Raw genomic sequence first — 23,311 nt, 5'->3', positions numbered from 1 at the left:
TTTTATAAGGGAGGTCATTTATGAATATCAGGAATGTTCTGTATCTACTGACTCAAGAACTCTCATTCATTTTCTCAAAGTGTCCATACCCTCAAAGTGTCCAGTTCTGTACTCATCTCTATACTATTCAGATTTCATTTTCTACTAAGATAATCAGAACTAAGACTGTCTTTAAGCTCACATTACACAGCCATTATATCATTCTCATATTATTTCTCTCCATGCAACGCATGTCCTCAATGTTCATTGGCCAGGTTTCACATCTATATATCATCACATAGTGTACACAAGCATGATCAATTCTTACTTACCAAATAAAACACTTAATCAAAAAGGAATATCCAACAATTTCTCAAAATCATCACGCCACACCATTCATGAGAACTGACCAGTCAAAATTTCTATGGCTTTAAAAAACATGGGGAGAAAAATGCTACATCATTGAGAAAAACAGAGTAACAGAATGGTCAATCATACCCGTGATGTGTCTCTGGCCAAGCGCCAGTAATCCTCTGCATCCGCCCCAGAGACAGTCATCAGTTGTAAAATACTTTGGTAGCCCTCCAGGGCCTTCGTATGTTCGCCAATTTGTTCATAGAGGTTACATCTAGCCCAAATGTAATCAGGATTGGAAGCATCACATCGAATAGCTGAAAACAAAAACAAAATAAACATTTCTTAAATTACCAAAAATAAGATTGATTGTCCAGCAGCATTTCAACCTTGCTGGTCATTTTATGCTGAAGATAGTTTTAAGTGGCTTTAAAAGAATCTGAAGTTAGATATGCTTTTTAGTTTGGGTGTGGGAACATTGTAGCATTTCTGTGTCTTGCAATAGGCAGCTTCATAGAGGCACATGGTTTGTTTTATTTTTAATTATTTCTATCTTTTTTAGATTTTGTTATATACACCAGCTTCTCTAATATATTCAAGTAATTTTTAAGGTTTTACTTGGAGAAATATTTCTTTTAGGTTTCTTTCTTTGTTGTATTTTTGGCATATTTGTTTCAAGTCTAAACAACTTGTCTAAATGTGACATATTGTATAAGACTCCTGCTATGGTATACAAGTTAGAAATGTTTCCTTTTTAAGAAGATTAGACTGGGTGCCTGGCGTTGCATGTGTGTTTGGAGGTGTGTGTTGAGAAAAAAAAAAAAGTGGTAGTAGGCAGGCAGGTTCGAACACATACAGCGAAGGAGGAAAAGAATGTGAAAAAAAAATGTGACATCTTTGCCATTGCATCCATTGCCAAACCGGAAGTGGTATAGGTTTAAATTAAGGCTAGTCAATAAAAAAGAGAGGATGACTTTCGAAAAATCAGCGAAAAAAGCGACCCCTCCTTGTAGAAAAGTTCCCAATTAAGGGTGAAGGAATTAATGTTTTTAGCCAATTTTTCGATATTTGTCATCCGAAGGGACGAGCTTCAAAACGATACCAATCTCGCGAAAATCTGTCGCCTCTGTCAAAAGTTTTAGACAAACATACAAACATACATAAATTTAAACAAAGAGATGAGATCTATATAATAGACTAGCAGGGATGCCCGGCATTACCCAGGTGTTTAGAGGTGTGTGTGTGTTTATGGTAATAAAAAAAAAAAAAAAACGATAAAAAAAAGAAAAAAAAAAACAGCATTGCCCATGTGGTAAAAGAAAAGAAAAAGTTTTGATAGGTAGGTAGGATAGAACCCGGAACCTTGAGGCGAAGGTGGAAAAAAATCCTGACATGTTACCCACTCGCCCACCACGGCATAGTAACAAAAAAAGTGTTTTAGTTTAACAATAAAAACCTATGATGCGCAAATTTAATGATAATGAGGTCAAACATATTCCGCAGTTAAGTTTTTCTGCGAGGTAGTTTGTTTTTGTTTTCTTTCCCCAACTTTGATTGTTTATTTCCCCAAGATGTTGGGGAGGGGGGGAAACCAGTTCCCCATAAAAAATGGGTGTGTCTATTTGAAAAGCAATTGTCTGATATGACGGTTTTCACCACATTGATTAAACCTTATTGCTTTACTGGACAACCGGCACAAGTGCCAGGGTGCTGCCTTTTCTACAAATTCAGTTTCGCTTTTATACTGAAAAGAGAAACGAAGACACGACGAGTGAAAAAAATCTCAAAAATAGCGTGTAAAAGTCGCCCAAATTAAAGATAAACGCAACCTCTATTTGTAATGCATAGATATTATAATTTAGACAATATATAAAAGTTTTAAGAATTAGTGAGTACCCTGATGTCGGACATACACAAAAAGTGTACACACACACTAACACACATTTTGTCTTTTATATATATAGATGAGAATGAATGATGTTTGCGTGGTCTATACAGAGTCTTGATAATATTGTTTCTTTTTTAGTCAATCCATTTGTGTCATTTATTTCTCCAATTTGTTTCTTTATTGCATGCAATGTATTTCTGGTGCAACAATTCCACGATTCTTGCCATTTATTTATTTGATGTTTATTGTAAGGGAATTTTGTCTTTTGCGAGTTCCAGTCCTAATGTTTTTTTCTTTTGTATCGACATGGCTGGATACCAAGCAGAAGATTATTTCTTTATTTTTGGTAATTACATAAATCCTACTTAGGATTTTGGTAAATCAAGGATTGTCTGTTTTTCTATTTTCAAGTGTAGTTAGTATTGACTTATCTGCAAAAATGTTTCTTTTTTCTCAGTGTTTTCATTTATTTTTATAATATGAAGTGCTAATTCTATGGATCACATTTTTTTAATGATTGATGCTTTATTGGAGAGTATTTTTTAATAATGTTTTTTTGTTATGTATTCTTGCACATGTGACTTTGTCTCCAATTTTGGATCCATCTGTATTTATTTTCATGTGGTTTTGATATTTGCTGTTGAATACTTTGAAGCTGTTTGTGGTATTTAATTGGATTATTTTTTTCTTTTGAATACTTGGTTAAATCAAATAATATTGTTGGATGTTTTGCTAACTAAGGTGGATTTTCATAAACCATTTCCCTGATAATATTGTGCCTGAGATGGATATATTTGCTGATAATACAACATACTATAATATGCACAAGGGAAGAATAGGTATACATAAATCTAAGACAATGGCAGAATCGTCAGAAAATTACCTCCAAACTGTAGTGGAATGAGACCACAAATAGATATCATTTAATGCTAGTAAGACTAAGCTGCTTCCTTTAACAATTGCAAGACGCCTCTCCAACCATCGATATACATGACAAATAGCACCCTACCTGAGAATTTTTCCTTCAAACTCCTCGGCCTAACCTTTACAGGCAATATGAACTGGAAAAAATACATTAGGACATTGTGAAGGTGCTGCATAGAAGGTTGGTTCCTTCTATTGAGCTAGAAGACTACTCACACCTGAGTGTATCTTGTACCTCTACAAGGCCACCATTCACTCATGCATGGAGTATTGCTGCCACATCTGAGCCAGTGCATCTATCACTAACCTCTCTCTCTTGAATAGGGTCCAATAAAGAGTTTTCAATCTAATATATCCCACTTTGTCAACTAAACTCCAACCCCTGCCCCATCGCCACAATTTTGCATCTCTGTGCCTGTTTTACAAATATTTTAATGGAATGTGCTCCAGTGAACTCATTGCACTTGTGCTCCCTCGACAATCCCGCTTAGCAACAAAATCACACTCCTTCACTGTTTAGATCCCTAAATGCCAGAAAGCTTTCTAGTCTAATAGTTTCTTTCCTCAAACAAGTAGACTTTTGAATTCCCTTCCTGCTACCTGCCTCCCTGGCTGTACTGATATGCAGAAGTTTAAATGTAATGTAAACCAACATCTTGTTAATCTTTCCCATAAGTACTAAAGACTAAAAAAGAAGTAATTACCTTTATTATAACATGCAATGGCCTGGCGTGGGTTGTTGAGTTCTTTGGACATGTGAGCCAAACGAGCCCACTCTTCGGGGTCATTGGGCCATAAATGAGCTGCAATCAAGTATAACTGAAAAACACAATCATTGCATAAATTATCATTAAAACGAAGGGGAATGACTTCACTAAAGATTAGAATTATAATACCTCATTAGGGAAAATGCCAACAGTATTGAAACTGCCAGTACTATTTATTCATTAAAATGTCACAATTTCTTATGCTTTAAAAATGTTAACACTATTAATTGTTAATACTCCTTATTAATTGTTAATACTTGTTATTTATAACTTCTTTCAGTTCATGATTAATTTCTTCATGATTTTATCAATTTTAAAACAATTTGTAAATTAATCTTAAAATAGTTTTAAAAAGCATATATGTACACTAATACCTTGAGATACAAATGCACTAAAAATATTATTTTTTTGAAATACGATACATAGTATCTATATTTACGCTCTAACATACAATTTTTTGAGATACGATTTAAGAAATCGTGTGACAAAAAAAAATTAAAATTTGAAAAACAAAAATGAAAAATTCAAAACACAAAGCAAGAAAAAAAGTGTCTGTTTATGTGTGTGTGTGTGTGTGTGTGTGTGTGTGTGTGTGTGTGTGTGTGTGTGTGTGTGTGTGCGCGTATCATAGGCTATGCTGTTCAACCCTCTCGCCTCCGTTTAGCTAATCCATCTCCATGGTAAATTGGTTACAATTATATATTTTTTTTATTCACCCTTCCTGTTATATTAAGACTTAAATATTAAGCATTTAATAAGTTCATTCAACGTTTTTAATTGTGTATGATCATGACTCTTTTTAGTTAGCATATTGTGTGTGTGTGGTAGCTTTGACTTCTCTCCCTCCATCCTCCTTGCATGCACCCTGTATGCTAGCACACACCTAGGCAGTGGGTACAATTATTTTTTTATTGTTTTTATTAACATTTATTATTATATATATATTTTTGCGTCATTACTTTTGTATTTATCTTTCTTTAGTGATTCTTGAGCATAATTTGAGATTGTTTTGGGTAAATTTCTTATCCTTGGAATGAATTAATTCTGTTTCTTTCAATTCAAATGGGAATAATTATTGAGAGATATGATTTTTTTTTTCAAGATACGATGGCCATCATGGAACAAATCAAATTTGTATCTCAAGGCATTACTGTATTAATACTAATCAAATTTTAATCACAAAGATTCTCCATAGAAATCAGAAAAAAGGGTACTTGTACAGTTTAATCAAGAAATTAAAAAATGAAAATATCGAAAAAAAGGTTATATTGTACATATCCATTATGGAATGAAGTCCTCCGGAAAAAATTTCACTTAATTTCATCAACTAGTTTTTTTACAGTGAAAAACAATTTATGATACCGAACAAAAGGTTCAATTTTTAGGAAGAAAAGCTAGTATTAAAGATGGGGAGGGAGTGTCGGCGCTTTAAACTGACTTATCTCCCCATGGCATGTTAAAAAAATTCAAAGATGGCTACATTCAACACGCTGTCATAAAAACATGTTTTTCCGCTGTAAAAAAAACTACCTGATCAAATTAAGTGAAATTTTTTTTCGGAGATCTTCAGTCCAAAACGGATACGTACAATATAACCTTTTTTTCAATATTTTCATTTTTTAATGTCTTGATTAAACTGTACAAGTACCAAAAAAAGATAATATTATAATATTTCTAGATACAAACTAAATGTAAGATTAATAGAATTCATTTTAAAACTGATGAAGACAGATTGAAATACATTTTAATATATTTCATTTTAACGGCAGCTTTTCTTTTTCAAGGTTTTGCTTTTCATTTTTTAATGAATTCTATTACATTTGTCTTGGGATAAATGTAGCAAGACATTTTTGCTGCTCACTTATTCTTTCAATTATTTTCAGAACTTGATCCATCAACTTTAAGCTTCTAATTTACCCTTATAACAATTTACAAAAAACAAAAACAATTAAATTTGCAGAAAGAAAAAGTGCGGAAAGAATTCAATCACCTGTAAAGATTTTTCCAAATCTCCCATTTCTTCATACAGCATACCCAGAGTTTGGAAAGGTATAATTGCTTGTGGAGCTGAAAGAATTTGTCCAAAGGAAAAGAAATTAAACACAAATTAGATTCATTTGTGAAGAAAAAGAAAAGAATTCTTGTCCAGAATCACCTCTATAGTAAAAAACAAAAATAAAGAAAAATCTGTATGATGTATGCACCCGTGATGGAATGAAAATATCACATTCCAAATATCACATAAATTGACCAAATAGTTTTTTAACTAAGAAAATAAAATTTTATGAAGAAATGAAGACAGAGGGTTCCCGCTTTGCCATCTTGAATAAACAAAGGGAGGTAAGTCAATTCAGAATTCGGAAAGTTTTTGTTTCTTTTCAGTTTTATAATAGCTATGGCTTACCATTAATCACTTAAAATTGGAAAAAATGGTTTTCTATACTAAAAAAAAATGCTTCATCAATTTACATGATTTTTAGAATATGATTTTTTCATTTCATCACAGGTACATACATCATAAAGCTTTTTCTGGATTTTTGTTTTTTAATATAGGGAAAATTCTGGAATACCACCAAATAATCTCATGAAAAATGAAAATATCGAAAAAAAGGTTATATTGTACATATCCATTATGGAATGAAGTCCTCCGGAAAAAATTTCACTTAATTTCATCAACTAGTTTTTTTACAGTGAAAAACAATTTATGATACCGAACAAAAGGTTCAATTTTTAGGAAGAAAAGCTAGTATTAAAGATGGGGAGGGAGTGCCAGCTATTAAGTGAAGACAAGTCTTGATTAAAAAGAAGAAAAAAACATGAAAAGTCTGAATCTTCAAAAGTGAAGTAGCAAGTTAAGCAAAAGTTTAAAATTGACACCAATTTTACTACAACATAAATTGCAACGAAGGAGACACAGATTTACATCTGGAATGGAATGATGAATCAAAGCAAACAGTATTTTCAGATTGTATTAAAAATTTGACGCATCACATCTGCAATTCGAATCACAGTTCGAATTTCTCAAACCAGAGGTGTATACAAGAAAGTCACAGTACCAATGTCAAAACTCAAGAACATAAGCATAAAAAAATATAATCAATAGAAAAAAAAGAAGAGCACAACACAGTAACGCATCTAATTCTTCCACTTTATGAGTTAATACTGCAAATTCATAAGAAAGTAGCACTGTTTTTATGTTGGACTGAATTTTTGATTGACTGGAAGAAATAAGAATTTACATATTCCAGTCTAAAAAACATTTATCTAGTCGACATTATTGCTTCTCTTCAGCACATAACATCCTTGATGGTAAGATCTTGTTTTCTTGTCTTAACTTCTGGCACTTGACAGAATGTGCAGGCTCATCAGGGCTTTTTTTTTTTTTTTTTTTCAAATCAAATGTTATTGCGTCGATAGACTGAGCCAGTGTCATTGTCAGCAATGGATAGTTAGGCACTTCATCTTACACTTCATTTCTGCTGGAAAACTTTTCTCAAAACGATTAGATTTGGTATTCAATAATTAAATAAGGGTTGATATATTATAAAATAAAATCAACAAAATTTACATTAATTCATTCATGTCTGTACAATAATTTAAAAAAAAAAACACAGGATGAGGGATGGAATGGGGGAATCATGACAAAAAGTTTGGGGTGAACCTACCCAAACGAATAACTTCCAGACACATATTGATGGCTTCTTGATGATCACCACGAGCAAATTTCAAGTTGGCTTCTCCCATCAAACCTTGTAGATGTTTTGGCAATTCAGTTTTCTTTCGGCGCTAAAAGATATTCAACAAGGAAATAAAAAGAATTAAAAAATGTATAATCCTACATAATTAACTGAATAAATAAGACAAAGCACAATTAACAAATAAAATACTTTATAATAATTATTATGCTGAATCTAATATTTTCTTCATAGAACACGTATCGTGGGCATTTTTTATCTGTAAATGAACAAAACATTTTTTGGTTCTTGTCCAGAATTTCCCTAATATTAAAAAACAAAAAGAACAAGAAATCTATATGATGTACACACATCTGTAACAAAACAAAAAATATCATATTTCAAAAATCACATAAATTAATAAAATAAATTTTTTCTATCAAGTAAATCATTTTTAAACTATTAGTGGGAATTTGTAGGCATTACAACATAAATAAAGCATGAATTATTGTTAAGCTATCTCCTTTTGTTTCTTGGGATGTTTTTCAAAATGGCGAGCAAGACAGTTACTTGGATACTCATAAAATCTGATTTTATTAATTAAAAATAAAACTATTTGATCAATTTACATGATTTTCTCCTGAAATATTGAAATATTTTCCATCATCTCAGGTTCTATTAACAATAAGTTTAAAAAAATAAAGCTATTTTTTTAATAAAAACACTTTGAATATTGTTTGCAATTATTTGTTTTCATCTCCTTTTTCACCACTTCATCTTATTCTGCACTGCATACAAACTTATTAAAGATTCTTATTCACCAGCAATGCTTCAATGGTGTTAGGCCAAAATAGCTTCCAGATATAAAATGTTTTCTGATACTTCTGGTTCAGGTTAAAAATAAAAGCTCTTTTACTAAAAAATAAATATGCAAATAGTTTATACGATTTTTTGATTTGGAAAAATTGCCATTTTGGTACTTGTTTAGTTTAATCAAGACAAAAAAATTAAAATATTGAAAAAATATATATTGTACGTACTCATTATGGAAAAAATATATATTGTACATACTCGCTATGGAATAAAGTTTTCATTAAAAAAAATCACTTAATTTGATCAAGTATATTTTTTTTTACAGAGGAAAATCAAATGTTACTGAGATCGATCATGTCATGTACATCTTGTGTATTTTGTGGACGAGGAGGAAAGGCGCCAGGGGAGATAACTCCAATCACCACAAGTTTGTCAAAATTTGATGAGATTATTTTGAAACATGGGCAGAAAAAAATACTTAGATAAATATTTTCGGGGTTTTTTTTCACTTATTTTACAGAGTTTCTGTTTTTTTTTTTTAAATCTCTTTTTCATTTTCTTTGTTAATCAATTTTTTATATAAAGACATCCCCCTCCTCTACAAAAGAGTTTCTGTTTTTTTTTTAATCTCTTTTTCATTTTGTTCTTTGTTAATCAATTTTTTATATAAAGACACCCCCCCTCCTCCACAATAAAGGCAAGATGGACACAACACGAATCAATCTCATTATAAATACATTTTCTTCTGTAAAAAAAAAAAAATCGACTTAATAAAATTAAATGATATTTTTGTATGAAAACATTATTCCATAACGAGTACGTACAAGATAATTTCATTTTTTAATGTCTTGATTAAACTGTACTAGTACTGCCATTTTAACTATATATTTTTCATGTTTTTCTTTTAATTATGAAAATATTAATGAAATTGATTTTAATTTGGAAATATAAACTTCATACATAATTTCAATAGTTACTTGCAGGAGTTTCTCTAGCATGAAAGAGCAAAAGAAAATTAGTTCGGACATATATGTGCGATATGCCAGTATTATGATTGTTAAAGAAATGAATATATTTTTATTATTTAAAAAAGTCTTATATTTCCTAAATAAATTTAATTTCAATAAATAGTTTCAATATTAAACAAACAAAAAAAGAAAGTCTTTCATATTTTTTAAAATAATATCAAACCACCTCAGTGAATAATTATTGTTGTAAAAAAAAAGTTGTTAAAAAAAAAATCTTATATATTCGATGTCAGTGAATATTTTTAATTTAAATCAATTTTATTAAATATTTTTATAATGAAAACAATTATCTTTGTAATAAAAAAATAAGATACATAAATACCAATTCTTCCAAAATAAACAAATCATAGGAATACCCTTTTTTTTTTTATTATTAACTTTTATTTTTAATCAAAACCGGGAGTACCAGGAAGTATATTAGATGTGGAAGTTATTTTGGTATAACACCATTTTCTGCTACTTTCAAGAATTATTCCATTATGCAAAGAGCATACTTTGAAATCAAGTACTGGTTCCCAAGTTCGACTTTCGTTTGCAAAGATACACTTGAAAAAGACTGGAGGTTACATCAGTCAAAACATTAGGAATGAGATTAGTAGTCCTTACAATGTAAATAATAAAACTGTAATGTTATTCTTCAACATTGAATTTAGTTTGATTTATCTGTGGCATATCAATCCGTTTTTTAGTTATTTAATATCAAATAAAACCTATTTATTGCATGCAATTACCATTTGTCATTCAAGGGAAATTGTTGATCTGTGCATTCGCTAACCGTATCAGTGCATAAATGCTATTCACATGTGAACGATTCCATAGTCTGTGATAGTATCAATTAGGCCAATCATGCATTTTTAAAATTATTGGTTTTAAATTACAACAAAATTGCAAGAAAATCATTTACCCTTTTCATCTTTTTCCGTTTCTTTTTACCTGAAATTAAAACAAAATTTAATTAAAAGATATCGTTTTAAAGAGGAAACTTTTCCTGACGAGTTCAAAAATAGAATAGTATTGACCAAGTAATTTTATTTATATAGATTTGTTGTTATGGCCGAAGATACAATACTGATTGAAATCATGAGAACTCTTTTGTTAATCTGATTGTTTTAAATAAAAAAAAAAAAAAAGAGTAATTTTGAACTAATTTATTATTTATTTATTTACAGATTGTGATCCTCATCTTCATAGTTGTTGTTTCACCATGTTTAGGCCAACTTATCCTCTGACCTTCTTGTGACAGAATAGGAATGACGAGTCTTGTTAACTGTATCTTCCATAGTTATTATCTCATTACGTTTTAACCAAGTAAACCTCTGGCCTGTTTTGCGTAGGATTGAAACCGCTATCTTCAGAAAATGATCACCTAGAACCGTAGAGATTCAGTGCCTCTATCCACTGTGCCACAGACCCTTTCAGGTCAGTATTGTCTGAGGATAGCAGTTTCAATCCTACCCAAAGCAGGCCAGAGGTTAATTGGTTAAAACGTGGGGAGACAACAACGACTATGGAAGGCAGTAATTACTGGGGATACAGTTACCCGATACAGTATTCCTATCCCATCATAGTTAATCCCCTGAAGAAGGCCAGAGGATGAGTTGGACGAAATGTGGTGAAACAACAATTCTGAAAATGAGGATAACAATCTGCAAATAAATAAACAAATTACTAATCTCAAAGGATTCCAATGAAAAAAAATATATAATTTGTTATTCCTTTGACTAAAAAAATCTTTTGTAAGAATTTCTTGAATATTCATTTGTTTCTTACAATATACTCTGAATGTTGACAAAAAAAGCAAAAATATACGCAAAAAGTATTAATAAAGCGGGAGTCTTAGAACTCTGTATACATATGACATGCTGGAATATTTTTATCATGTATCATGAATTTCTTTCCAGAAATCAATTTCAACATTTTAAATTCTAATTAATATATCGAATTGTACTCTAGGTATACACTCATAAGGATGGATAAAATTAATTCCCTCACCACTTTTATGCAGTCCCACCTTAAAAAGGTTAAAAATCAAGATATAATGGTACTAAACTTTATGTCTAGAATTATTATTGCATGATTTTAATTCTAGAAAAGGGCTAAATTTTCAATAAATTTGCTTAACTAGTGTCTCATGACTATGGATAAAATTTAATACAAATGTGAAATATTTCAAATTAAACTTTTTTGCTTGTTAAAACCAACACAAATTTATAGCTTGTTGATTTAGAGTGAATTCTTTATACCAAATTAATGGTTGAATATAGTTAGCTAACTGTGCATTAAACAGTTACCATAATACTTGGTCCGTTGTACCTATCATAACAAAGGTACATATAACCTTTCAGCTAGATATGACCAGTAGTTTCCTTATGGGCATTGCAAAACTGTTTTGCCCACATGTGTTTTGAATCCAATGGGGGGGGGGCTATAAACACTATAATAGATAAGATTTTGACAGACTTTACATATTTCTCTTTTCTTTCGTCTTCAAATACTTTTTTATTCTATACAAAAAAAAAACTTTCAAACAGTTTTTGAAGAACATACATCTGACTCTGAGTTGTTTAATTGCCTTCTGCTATTCAATGAAACACATGAAAGGATAATTTCATTAAAAAAATGAAGGAAAACTCATGAGTTTGAATTAAATACATCTGGTTTTGAATGATAACTAATGATTACATATATATATATATATATAAATATGAGAGAGAGAAAGTTGTAACAAAGAAATTTACATTATTTATAGCAGTTCCAAGAATTCAAAATCAGCAATAATTTGGTGTATCATCATTTCCAAGACAATTTAAAATTTTCACATATTTTATTGCATTTTTAAAATACCAATATATCCCTTCTCCAGTGCCTACTCTATGCATCACAAATAGAAATCAAGCAAAAAACCACCATTTTTCTACTTATTTAAAAAAATATATCTAATTATAGAAAAAAAAGACATGTATATAATTTATGATAATACAATTAATAATAATACGAATAATAAAATTACATAAAATAATAAAATTGAAAATAACAATTACTAAAATATAATTGATTAAAGTATGAAAATCAGAATCAGATGATAAAGTAATAATAATCCATAAAAATCATTCTAATAATGATATAATATATTCATTGTAATGAAAACAATAGAATAGAAAAATATAGAGTAAGATGAACAATATAAAAGATTTTTATAATAAAAAATATGGTTATTGCCCAGAATTCCCCTAAAGAAAAATCAGCATGACATAACTACCAGTGACAAAATGAAAATATCATATTCCAAAAGTCATATAAATTGATTGGGTAGTTTTATTTTTAAATAAGAAAATAATATTTTATGAATAAAAGAAGAGTAACTATCTCATTTGTCATTCCGAAAAAAAAATCTAAAGAAAAGCAAAAAAACAAAGGGAAATAACTCAATAAGTCAAACTTCAGATTTATGATGTAATGCCTATGAATTCACATAAATCAGTTAAAAATAATTTTCTCAATAAAAATAAAACTACTTGACTAATTCATATAATTTTTGGAATATGATATTTGCTTTTCATTATGGGTACACGCATCATACAGATTTTTCTTTATTTTTGTTAATATAAAGGAGATTCTAGACAAAAACCAAAAACAGTAAAAAAATAAAATAAAAAAATTAAATAAAATAATCAAATAGAAAACGTAAAATAAAACACAGTAACAATGATAATTATAATATATTATCCATTTATACTCTGCTCAAGTCAACAATTTTAACTTCAATTTATATATATATATATATATATATATATAGTACTTTTTATTAATTGTAGAAAAGCCAACACAAGAAATTCTAGAAAAGGGCTAAATTTTAAGGCTTTCAATAAATTTGCTTAATTAGTGTCTAATGACTATGGATAAAATTTAATACAAATATGAAATATTTCAAATTAAACTTTTTTGCTTGTTAAAACCAACACAAATTTATAGCTTGTTGACTTAGAGTGAGTTCTTTATACCAAATTAATGGTTGAATATAGTTAGCTAACTGTGCATTAAACAGATACCATAAAACTGTTTTGCCCACATGCGTTTTGAATCCAATTGGGGGGGGGGCTATAAACACTATAATAGGTAAGATTTTGACAGACTTTACATATTTCTCTTTTCTTTCGTCTTCAAATACTTTTTTATTCTATACAAAAAAAAACTTTCAAACAGTTTTTGAGGAACATACATCTGTCTCTGAGTTGTTTAATTGCCTTCTGCTATTCAATGAAACACATGAAAGGATAATTTCATTAAAAAAATGAAGGAAAACTCATGAGTTTGAATTAAATACATCTGGTTTTGGAATGATAACTAACGATTACATTATATATATATATATATATATATATATATATATATATATATATATATGAGAGAGAGAAAGTTGTAACAAAGAAATTTACATTATTTATAGCAGTTCCAAGAATTCAAAATCAACAATAATTTGGTGTATCATCATTTCCAAGACAATTTAAAATTTCCACATATTTTATTGCATTTTTAAAATACCAATATATCCCTTCTCCAGTGCCTCACAAATAGAAATCAAGCAAAAAACATTACCATTTTTCTACTTATTTAAAATATATATCTAATTATAGAAAAAAAGACATGTATATAATTTATGATAATACAATTAATAATCTCTATATAAATAAAATGAACTCACTTTTTCCCGTCTGATTTTGACATTAATAGGATTAAAAATCAAGATATTTCATGCAAATATAATATGCACAAACGGCAGAACAATATCTGAGGTGTGTTATAGGCTTATTATTTCTCAAATTCCTCGATAATCTTAGATTTCTATACTTTTTCTGCTGAGAAGTCACGGCCAAAATCGGTTAAGATCAATGGAAGTGGTAAAATATTTTCTCTCTAATAAATTCCTCCTCCCCCTGCCACCACTTAACACCATTTGGGGATCGTTCACAAGGAACAGTTGAGAAGAGAACACCGGTTTGGCTTCGTAGTTCTTTCATGTGAAGTTTTTAAAATCACTAAACTAAGCTGCAGTGCTCTGTGGCGTAGTGGTTAGCGTGCTGGACAATTCACATTATATTTTCACGTTCGCGCCGACCTACCGTAGTCGTTTTTTTTTTTTTTTTTTTTCCTAAACAACTGGAATGGACTTTTCTTGGTGGCCGAACTGTCAACGTTGCAGATGTTTTTTGGGGGTTTTTTTTCACACTTTATTTTCCTACTTTTACTCATGACTCCGGGTTTGATCCTTCCTACTTACCTACCATAACATTTTTTAAAACTCCCCCCCCCCCCGTCCCGGAAACAAACACTCGGGCAACGCCGGGTACCCCTGCTAGTAATACCAATATAATAAAATTACATAAAATAATAAAATTGAAAATAACAATTACTAAAATATAATTGATTAAAGTATGAAAATCAGAATCAGATGATAAAGTAATAATAATCCATAAAAATCATTCTAATAATGATATAATATATTCATTGTAATGAAAACAATAGAATAGAAAAATATAGAGTAAGATGAACAATATAAAAGATTTTTATAATAAAAAATATGGTTATTGCCCAGAATTCCCCTAAAGAAAAATCAGCATGACATAACTACCAGTGACAAAATGAAAATATCATATTCCAAAAGTCATATAAATTGATTGGGTAGTTTTATTTTTAAATAAGAAAATAATATTTTATGAATAAAAGAAGAGTAACTATCTCATTTGTCATTCCAAAAAAAAAATCTAAAGAAAAGCAAAAAAACAAAGGGAAATAACTCAATAAGTCAAACTTCAGATTTATGATGTAATGCCTATGAATTCACATAAATCAGTTAAAAATAATTTTCTCAATAAAAATAAAACTACTTGACTAATTCATATAATTTTTGGAATATGATATTTGCTTTACATCATGGGTACACGCATCATACAGATTTTTCTTTATTTTTGTTAATATAAAGTAGATTCTAGACAAAAACCAAAAACACTAAAAAAATAAAATAAAAAAATTAAATAAAATAATCAAATAGAAAAAGTAAAATAAAATACAGTAACAATGATAATTATAATATATTATCCATTTATACTCTGCTCAAGTCAACAATTTTAACTTCAATTTATATATATATATATATATATATATATATATAGTACTTTTTATTAATTGTAGAAAAGCCAACACAAGAAATTAAAAAGAAAAAGTAAAAAGAAAAACATAACAATTTTCCCAAACTTTGAAGTTTTAGGTCATTACTCCCGGTTTATCTATGTCGGTTTTAACAATCAAATTATGATGGATATGATATAATTTCTGATAGTTTTGATGATATTTTCTGTATAAATTAAATTCTCATTTATGATCAAAAATTTCTTACGTGGAACTGGACTCCAATCTTCGTCTTTGCTATCTGCTTCCAATGGACGTTCACTTGCCTCCTCTCCCTCCTCATCATCTTCTTCCAGTTCGGTGGCCCCGGTTTCCAGATCGGTCCCATCAGTTTCCATACCCATCCGGGTTGTTTCTCCCTGATGGAGAGAGTCCATCTCAGTACTGAATTCATTGAATGTAATTTGCCCTAAATAAAAAATACAAAATATGTTAAATAAAACACAAACAGATCAAAACGCACAATTCCCAAAACATTTGTATTTGTTGGTAACAAAGTAAAACAGTTACAATGAAAAAAGCAACAAATTCATAGCGTCAAAACTCCTGGGTCTCACTGGCAAAGATTTACCGGGCAACTAACACTGAACTGCCAAATGTAATTAATAATAATATAAAATAAATGCCTCTTCTATATTTCTGGATTTTTGAGATGAGAATGGATAATTCTTATTATTTGGATTATTCGGACTACTGTTCTCATCTTGAGTGTTATTCGCACATTTTTGTTTGTGTAACCTCTAACCTTTTTCAAGTGTATTTTGTCAGACTTAGAAATCTGCATGGAATTTGGAATGGAACAGAAGCAGTTTTCCAGCAGACAGAAAAGCAAAATTTATTAAGGCATTTATTGAAAAGTTTGGAGAGAACTGGAGCAACCTCAGTGGAGTATTTTTTTAATAGTACAGCTGGGACAAGATCAGGTCACATGCTTTTGAGGTGTCTAGGTTTTTTATGATATCATGTACTTGAGAGGGGGGTGATTTTCAGATCATCTAGTTTGATTTCTGTCCGCAGAGAAAAATCTGGGACAGAGTGGTTTGTTGGGTTCAAAGTAGGGTTGCAGGTAATCCTACTGGCAAGCAGATTAGCCTTCTTGTTTGCTGTGCAAACAACTTCAAGATTGTTGGATAGTGGGGGAATTGTTGATTGCCCATTATTTATTACATCGTTATAGATTTTCCAGAAGTCATGAGTTCCTAATTTCTGCGCTTCAATGCATTTTCTGGTGGTTTCGATATATTCTCTCTTGGTTTTGGCTATTTCCTTCTTACAATTACTTCTATCTTCTATATATACTTTTGTCTATTTGCACTGGATTTATATTGGATAAATCTATGGTATGCATGCTATCTTTGAACAATGGCAGCTGCGCAAGTTGAAGTAAACCACTGAGGAGAGTGAAGTTTGCTACAGAACTTGTGCGAACATGTGCTTCACTTGCCACTTTGAACCATTCAGTGGTCTCATTTGCACACTGTTTAGCAGGGAGAGAAAAGATATTTCCCCATGGAGCATCTCTAATGTGATCCCTGATCACCTCCCAGTCAGCCTTATTGTAGTACCTTGTCATTTTGAACAGTGGCTCTTCAACTTGGGATCAAGAGTGTAGGGTGATGTCTAGCATTATTACAGCATGATCAGCATTCACGAGAGGGCAATGGGCATTTGTTACGCAATCCTTAGGAACTGTAGTCAAAAATAGGTTCAGAAGTGAGGCTTGCTGGTTCTGACGATATTGGCGACGATTGGGAACGTTACTATCTGTGTCCAGGAATGGGATATAAAAAAGTTATGGTGATGCTACCAACTGCGTCAGTGTAGTAAGAAAAGTCAAGCCAACTACTATGGTGGACAATGAAGTCACCAAATACATGTAGTTGGACGCTAGAGTCTAGGAAGAATGCTACATCTATACTGTCAGAGACGTAATTGATTAAGGTAGTCTTGGGTCAAGGGCAAGCGATAAAAAAAATACAGGTAGCTAATGCTATGCTGTAAAATTAGTCTAAAGCACATGAAAGCTTGGTCATCTGATTCTCGTTTTGATTCCCGAAACATGGGGAGGGTGTTACGAATATAGACTCCTGATATATCTTTCTTTAGATAATGATAACACAGGACATTCACGTAGGATTAATACAAAGGTTTATTTATAAAGGGGATACAAGCTGAGAGTCTGTCTCGGTGTCTTTGGAACTATGTGATTCATGGAAGAATATACAGTAGCATCCAAGGGACAAAATTTTAAAACCTAATATTTATTAGAAATAACAATTGTAAAAAGCTGAAATTTTGACAACTGGTAGTCGTTATCATCCATACAACATACTAAAATTTGTATTTGCAAAGGATAGAAAAAGAATTATAACAATTATTTATTTTCAAAACAGGAACAATTTATACAATTTGATGATCCTCAAATTTAAAAAAAAAAACATTAAAGAGAAAAAATTTTAAAGAAAAAAAAGCTTAAATCAAGGTAAGTAAGGGATAAACTTTACCGATTAGTATAAAAGAAAAAAAAAGAATTGATAGCATCCTTTTTGAGATTTGAGAATTTAAACTACTTGGTCAGGCATTCTCAAGTAACAAGAATGGGAATAAATGCATGGAAGATGCTACCAAATTAGCACATAAGTACAAGTACTTCCACAGAATATGCTCCAATGAACTTAATGCACTTGTACCTCCTCTACATTTATACCCTTGACCTACAAAACTAGCAGCAAAATGATACGGTTTCACTGTTGAGAGCTCCAGATAACAAAAAATCAAAATATTAAATTTCAATTAAAACCAATGTTATCTACTTAATTCTTATGACGAAATTAGTAACATATCCAAAAATTTTGAAAGACAATGGAGTAGAAAATTAATTGTTAATGAAAATAGTTTTCAAACAAATTTGCAAGTTTTGAAATAAATAAACAGACGAGTTTGGGGGTGGTAGCAGAGGAAGGTATTTATTTATTTGCTTCCCCACTGAGCACATTAGGCGCAACACCGTTTTTTAGTGTGGGGAGGAAAAACCAGCTCCCCCAAGGGGGCACTCTGGCAGGGTCCAAAATTAGCAATTGTCTGATATGAAGGGTTTCCCCCCACATTGACCAAACCAATTGACTTAAAAAATAATTGTCCGATATGAAGGGTTGTCCCCACATTGACCAGAACTGATTACTCCCTTTTTCGCTCCTGGCCCGAAGGCCAAGAACAGCCTCTCAAACTATGAGTCACTTCCCTTGTGTTTACACTACATGCTGCAAACATGTCAAAATCATTCTGTTGTTAAATCATGAAATTACATGTTTTATCTAATAATGCAGTATTATTTAACTAACTGCGACATGACAATTAAATAGATAACACTGCTTTTAGTTGAAATTGACATCAAAAATAAGTAGATACCATTGTTTTTTTTTTTTAATGAAAATTCATTTTGTTGACTTTCGGAGTTCGCTTTAATAACAAAGAAGCGCCAAATTTTCTAATAGCCTCTTTCCTCAAGCAACATGTCTTTAGAATTCCTTCCTTGTTCCTTCAGACCATACCAACATGTAGAAATTTAAATTTAATATAAACAAACATCTTGTTGCACAACTCCCCACTTAAGTTGCCCCTATAAATCTGTCCTCTGTTACAGTGACAATATGCCTTGTTTGCAAGATACAAACAATTTTTTTTTTTTTTTTTTTCGTTCATACTATATTTGTGAGGTTTTTCTGTCTAGGGATATAACTGAAAACAAAACTCTACTCCAAGATCAAAGAATCTTTTTTTGGGAAGGAATTCAATTACCATCATAAATCCAATGGTTGTATTAAATTTGTATTTAAGATTTTATAAGATTGCATAGTTCATATGGTACATCAATAAACAGTAAATACATTTTACTTTATTTTTGAATTGAAAACTAAAAAAATAAGAACCAAAAAAGTAATGTGGAGTTCAAAGATAGAAGTTCCACAGAAGTCATCATCCATTCCTGAGCGATACCAATGGTACCTGCAAATGTTGTATATTTACAAAAATTATTATATGCAATAGCAAATTGGCCTTTTGCCTAGGATCAAAGTGGGTTCTTGTTGAGATTTTCCGCTACATTAAAAAACAAAAATAAAAACAATCTATATGATATAGACACTCGTGACAAAATAAAAATATCATTTTTCCAAAAATCACATAAATCGATTAAATAGTTTTATTTTTACAAAGAAAATCATTTTTAAGCGATTAATGGGAATTTGTAGGCATTACAACATAAATCTAACAAGTTTAAATTATTGTTGAGTTATTTCCCCTTTGTTTCATGAAACTTTTCAAAATGGCAGGCAAGATAGTCACTCTTTGATTATTCATAAAATTTGATTTTCTTATTTAAAAATAAAATTTCTTGATCAATTTATGTGATTTTTGGAATACAATATTTTTGTTTCATCACAAGTATATCATACAGATTTTTCTTTATTTTTGCTTTTTATATGGGGGGAATTCTGGACAAGGACGGCAAAGTGAAGTATCTGTTCTGATGCAGTACTTAATCTTTTCTATCCTCAGTCAGTGAAAGAGAAGTCCTTCTAGACTGAGGTAATTCTTTTGTTCTAATCCATAGTTCCCTTTTTTCTAGAGCTGAATTTTCCCCACATTAAAACAAAATGACCATGTGTGTAGCTCTGTCTTTGTAATAAGGAAAGTAAATAGGGATAGAAAATTGGGGAAAATATATTGTCAGTGCATCTATCAAACGTACCATTCAGAAATTTCAGCGTTAAATCAGTATTGAAACCAAAGAGTTTCACTCCCATCGCTTCAATGGAACCTTCCTGTACTGCTTGTGCTGAGGTGGTGGGTTCCTCAACGACCTTCGGTGGTGAGGTTATTTCCAGTGGTTTGGGGCCTGCACTTGTTGAAGGCAGACATGAAGACATTTCTTCCTCTTCCTCATCCGAGCTGACCAACAAATCGCCAGCCTAAAATAAAAACAAAATTAACAATCACTGATACAAAATAAAATTTGTTTATATTACTTGTATCGGACTATTGTTCTCATCTTGAGTGTTTTTTGTGCAATGTTTCGGTCAGTTTGGCCTTCAACTGTCTTCACAGGCATGTTTGTTGTTTGGAAAAGAAAAGAAAAAAATTTAACCAATATGCTTGAGGACGATCAAAAGCCAAACCAACTGAAACGTGTCACAAATAGTCTGATCAATAAAAGTAATATAAAAAATCAGCCCTCTTCAGAAATTCAGAACTTTAACTTTTGTTTAGTTTTGATTTTTGTGATGAGGAATTTTTCCATGATTTTCTTTCCAACTACTTTCACCCCAATTAATTATATTTATCTTTATGCTATGTTTGGAAATTCTTGTTCAGAATTTCTCCTCCTAAAAAAGAAAAATAAAGAAAACTCCATATGATGTACATACCCACACAGAAAGAAAAAAAAATGTACAGTAAGAATCAAATAAATTGATCATGTAGTTTTATTTTTAAATTTAAAAAAATATCAAATTTTATGGCTAAAGGATGAGTGATTATCTTGTGACGCCATCTTGAAAAGAGGCTGAAGAAACAAGGGAGATAACTCTAAATTGAGATTCAAAAGATCCAAAAGAGAGTCTCCAATCTAATAGGTTCCGCTTTGCCAAACTAGGCTCCAACCCTCATCCCATTGCTGTAATGTTGCATTCCCATACCTGTTTTACAGGTATTTTAATGGAATGTGCTCTGATGAACTCATTGCACTTGTGCCCCCTTGACATACATATTTCCGACAAACCCACTTAGCAACAAAATCATCATGGTTGCGGTCCCTAAATTTCTACTCTAATAGCTTCTTCTCTTGAACAACTAGACTTTGGAATTTCCTTCCTATTACTTGCTTCCCTAACTGTACTGATATGCAGAAGTTTAAATGTAATGTAAACCAACATCTTGTTAATCTTGTGCACTGGATTTTCATAAATGTTGGCTCAGGCTCGACCAGCAGCTGACAGAACCTGGTGGAATATGCCGAGCGCTGATCAAGTTGATCAACCAATGCAAAGGTGATAACAAACATGCTTAGCCAATAAAATTCAAAGCAGACGACTTTTAATAAAGCATAAGACAAAAAAAGCTTATAATCACACACAAATTGAATCAGTCCAATTCTACCAACACAACAAAAACAAAAAATAAAAATATTCATGAAACTTACGGTAGGTTGTTACATTTTATTTTATTGTTTTTTGTTTGTTTGTTTGTTTTTTGTAATTAGTATCTGATAAATACTGTTAGCATTTTTAAATTTGATCAGCGCTCAGCAGCAGCATATTCCGGCAGTTTACGTCAGATGCCGACCAAGACCGAGCCAACATAAGAGAAATCCGGTGCGCAAAGCACAAAAGTATCCCTAAATTTCCTCCCAAACTGGAACCTTAAAAAGAGCCCTTCAAATCCTCATTCATGATATTAATTTTTAAAAAAAAACAAAGAAAAACTGTAATAAAAATAAAAAGTGTTTGTTAAACTAGAGTTGATAAATTGATTTTTTTTAATATATCGTTTTAAGCAATAATGATATTACATACTTAACTGTCATGTCGAAAACAGTAATATATCCAAAAATTACGAAAATTCATCGACTAGAACAACTGTTATAAATATACCTTTCGGGGTTATGTCCCCTGTTTGCAGCCTTCTACTGTTTACTTTATAACGTCTAAGAAAAATGCGATTTTACCCAATTTTCTGTAAAAAATTACTTTTAACTAGAAATAAATTTGTACTCAATCATTTTCGTAATTTTTGGATATATTACTATTTCTGACATGACAATTAAGTAGGTAATATTGTTTTTGCTTAAAAAAAAACATATTAAAAAATGGATCTGTCGACTGTATCTTACCAAGCGCCAATAATAAAAAAAAAAACACGAACCAAGTTAATCACACAAATTCAAATTCGTTATATAAATAGAAACAACAGTTATATAACTTTAAACGTATCAAAACATAAAGAACCTTTTATTATACATTTTTTCTCCATAAAATTATTTTAATTTCAGAAAATGCTAAAACGAAATAACAAAACACTGAAATAAACGCTTTCCACATGAGGCGAATATGTTAATTGTATTCAGCATTCTTGAAGGAGTATGGCTGTTTCGAATTCGGAATACAATTTCATATGCAATACCTGCTTTTTCATCTGTTTCCACCGCATCCATTGTTCAGCAGAAATCTCATTTTCCAAAATTCTGAAAAGTTGATTATCTAAATTTCCACTTTCAGCCGCCATGTTGGTTTTGCGTTTGAATGCGCGTTGTCACTTTTCTGACTCTAATGAAAGAAGAGTTCCACTCATCGGGGTATAGTCTTCTTAAAATTTCACTTTAGTGTTTGTTTTACAATCCACAGAAATATGAAAAATGGTCAAAAAATAAACGTATAACAAATTTCACTTTTTTTTTTTTTTTTTTTGCAAACTTGTTGATCTTTGTCCAGAATCCTGAATCCCCTCTATATTAAAAGAAAAAGCGTACTCGTGGCAAAAGGAAAATATCATATTCCAAAATCACCTAAATTGATTGAGTAGTTTTATTTTTAAATAAGAAAATCATTTTAAGCTGTTAATGAGAATTAGTAGGCACTGCAACTTAAAGTAAGTTAGATTTTTTTTTTCCAAAATAGTAGGCGAGAAAGTTATTCATTCATC

The 23,311-nt window shown here is 30.7% G+C and overlaps 1 protein-coding gene across 1 annotated transcript in view; it reads right to left on the bottom strand.

Moving 5' to 3' along the window:
* The window catches only part of LOC145279624 (general transcription factor 3C polypeptide 3-like), a 94,713-nt gene extending 71,763 nt beyond the window's left edge, over positions 1–22,950 (bottom strand). Inside the window, exons 1-8 of the mRNA XM_080130835.1 lie at positions 22,793–22,950; positions 20,364–20,583; positions 15,822–16,022; positions 10,332–10,360; positions 7,578–7,698; positions 5,903–5,979; positions 3,850–3,964; positions 478–650 (exon numbers count right to left, since the gene is read on the bottom strand). Of these exons, the coding sequence (XP_079986961.1) occupies positions 478–650; positions 3,850–3,964; positions 5,903–5,979; positions 7,578–7,698; positions 10,332–10,360; positions 15,822–16,022; positions 20,364–20,583; positions 22,793–22,894 (1,038 nt within the window). The 5' untranslated portion in view covers positions 22,895–22,950. The remainder of the gene's footprint in view (positions 1–477; positions 651–3,849; positions 3,965–5,902; positions 5,980–7,577; positions 7,699–10,331; positions 10,361–15,821; positions 16,023–20,363; positions 20,584–22,792) is intronic.
* Between the last annotated feature and the right edge of the window lie 361 nt (positions 22,951–23,311).

Source organism: Euprymna scolopes, chromosome 7, assembly GCF_053919585.1.
Source record: "Euprymna scolopes isolate OS-2025 chromosome 7, ASM5391958v1, whole genome shotgun sequence".
Classification (NCBI taxonomy): Eukaryota; Metazoa; Mollusca; class Cephalopoda; order Sepiida; family Sepiolidae; genus Euprymna; species Euprymna scolopes.
The sequence above is the reverse complement of the archived record's forward strand: the minus strand, read 5'-3'. Positions and strand labels throughout refer to the sequence as shown.